This window comes from Lipotes vexillifer, unplaced genomic scaffold (genome assembly GCF_000442215.2).
Source record: "Lipotes vexillifer unplaced genomic scaffold, Lipotes_vexillifer_v1.1 scaffold1094, whole genome shotgun sequence".
In the NCBI taxonomy this organism is placed as follows: domain Eukaryota; kingdom Metazoa; phylum Chordata; class Mammalia; order Artiodactyla; family Lipotidae; genus Lipotes; species Lipotes vexillifer.
The window spans coordinates 361,281-361,775 of record NW_006792775.1 but is presented as its reverse complement, the minus strand read 5'-3'; the positions used below and the strand labels follow the sequence as shown (position 1 = coordinate 361,775).

The 495-nt window shown below is 63.6% G+C and overlaps 1 protein-coding gene across 1 annotated transcript in view; it reads right to left on the bottom strand.

Annotated features, from left to right (window-relative positions):
- Positions 1 to 285: 285 nt before the first annotated feature.
- Positions 286 to 495, bottom strand: part of RASSF7 (Ras association domain family member 7) — a 1,538-nt gene continuing 1,328 nt past the window's right edge. Inside the window, exons 4-5 of the mRNA XM_007465915.1 lie at positions 400 to 481; positions 286 to 317 (exon numbers count right to left, since the gene is read on the bottom strand). Of these exons, the coding sequence (XP_007465977.1) occupies positions 286 to 317; positions 400 to 481 (114 nt within the window). The remainder of the gene's footprint in view (positions 318 to 399; positions 482 to 495) is intronic.

Sequence of the window (495 nt, the reverse complement as noted above, 5' to 3'; positions counted from 1 at the left end):
CTGGCCATGACCCGTGCTTCTCCAGGGGTCTGCGCAGATATGACAAGGACTAGAGCGAGAGTCCTCAGCCTTCCCCTGCCCCCTGCAGCAGAAACCCTAGGGCTCCGAGGAGTCCCATCTCAGACCCAGGGTACCAGGGCTTCCCACTGCATGGTGGAAGGAGTCCTCTGTGACCCCGAGCTCGCCTTCTGTCATCCAGGCTGGGCTGGCCTTGGCTGCCCTTGCTCGTGTCATCAGAGCCCAGGGCTGGGCTGGCACTCGACGTCCACTCTGGGGCGAGAGCTGCTACCTCCAGGAGTTCTGCCTCATGGGGGTGACTGTGGGGAAGACATGGGCTGAGAGGGCTGTGGGGGCCACAGAAGGACCTCATCCCACCCAGAGTGGGGGAGACTGACATACTCTCTGGGCTCAGGCTGGACACTAGGGCTGGACTCGGGGGGGCTCCCGGCAGGGGCTCTTCTCTGGACAGAGGCAGAAGATCCTGTGGGAAGAGCG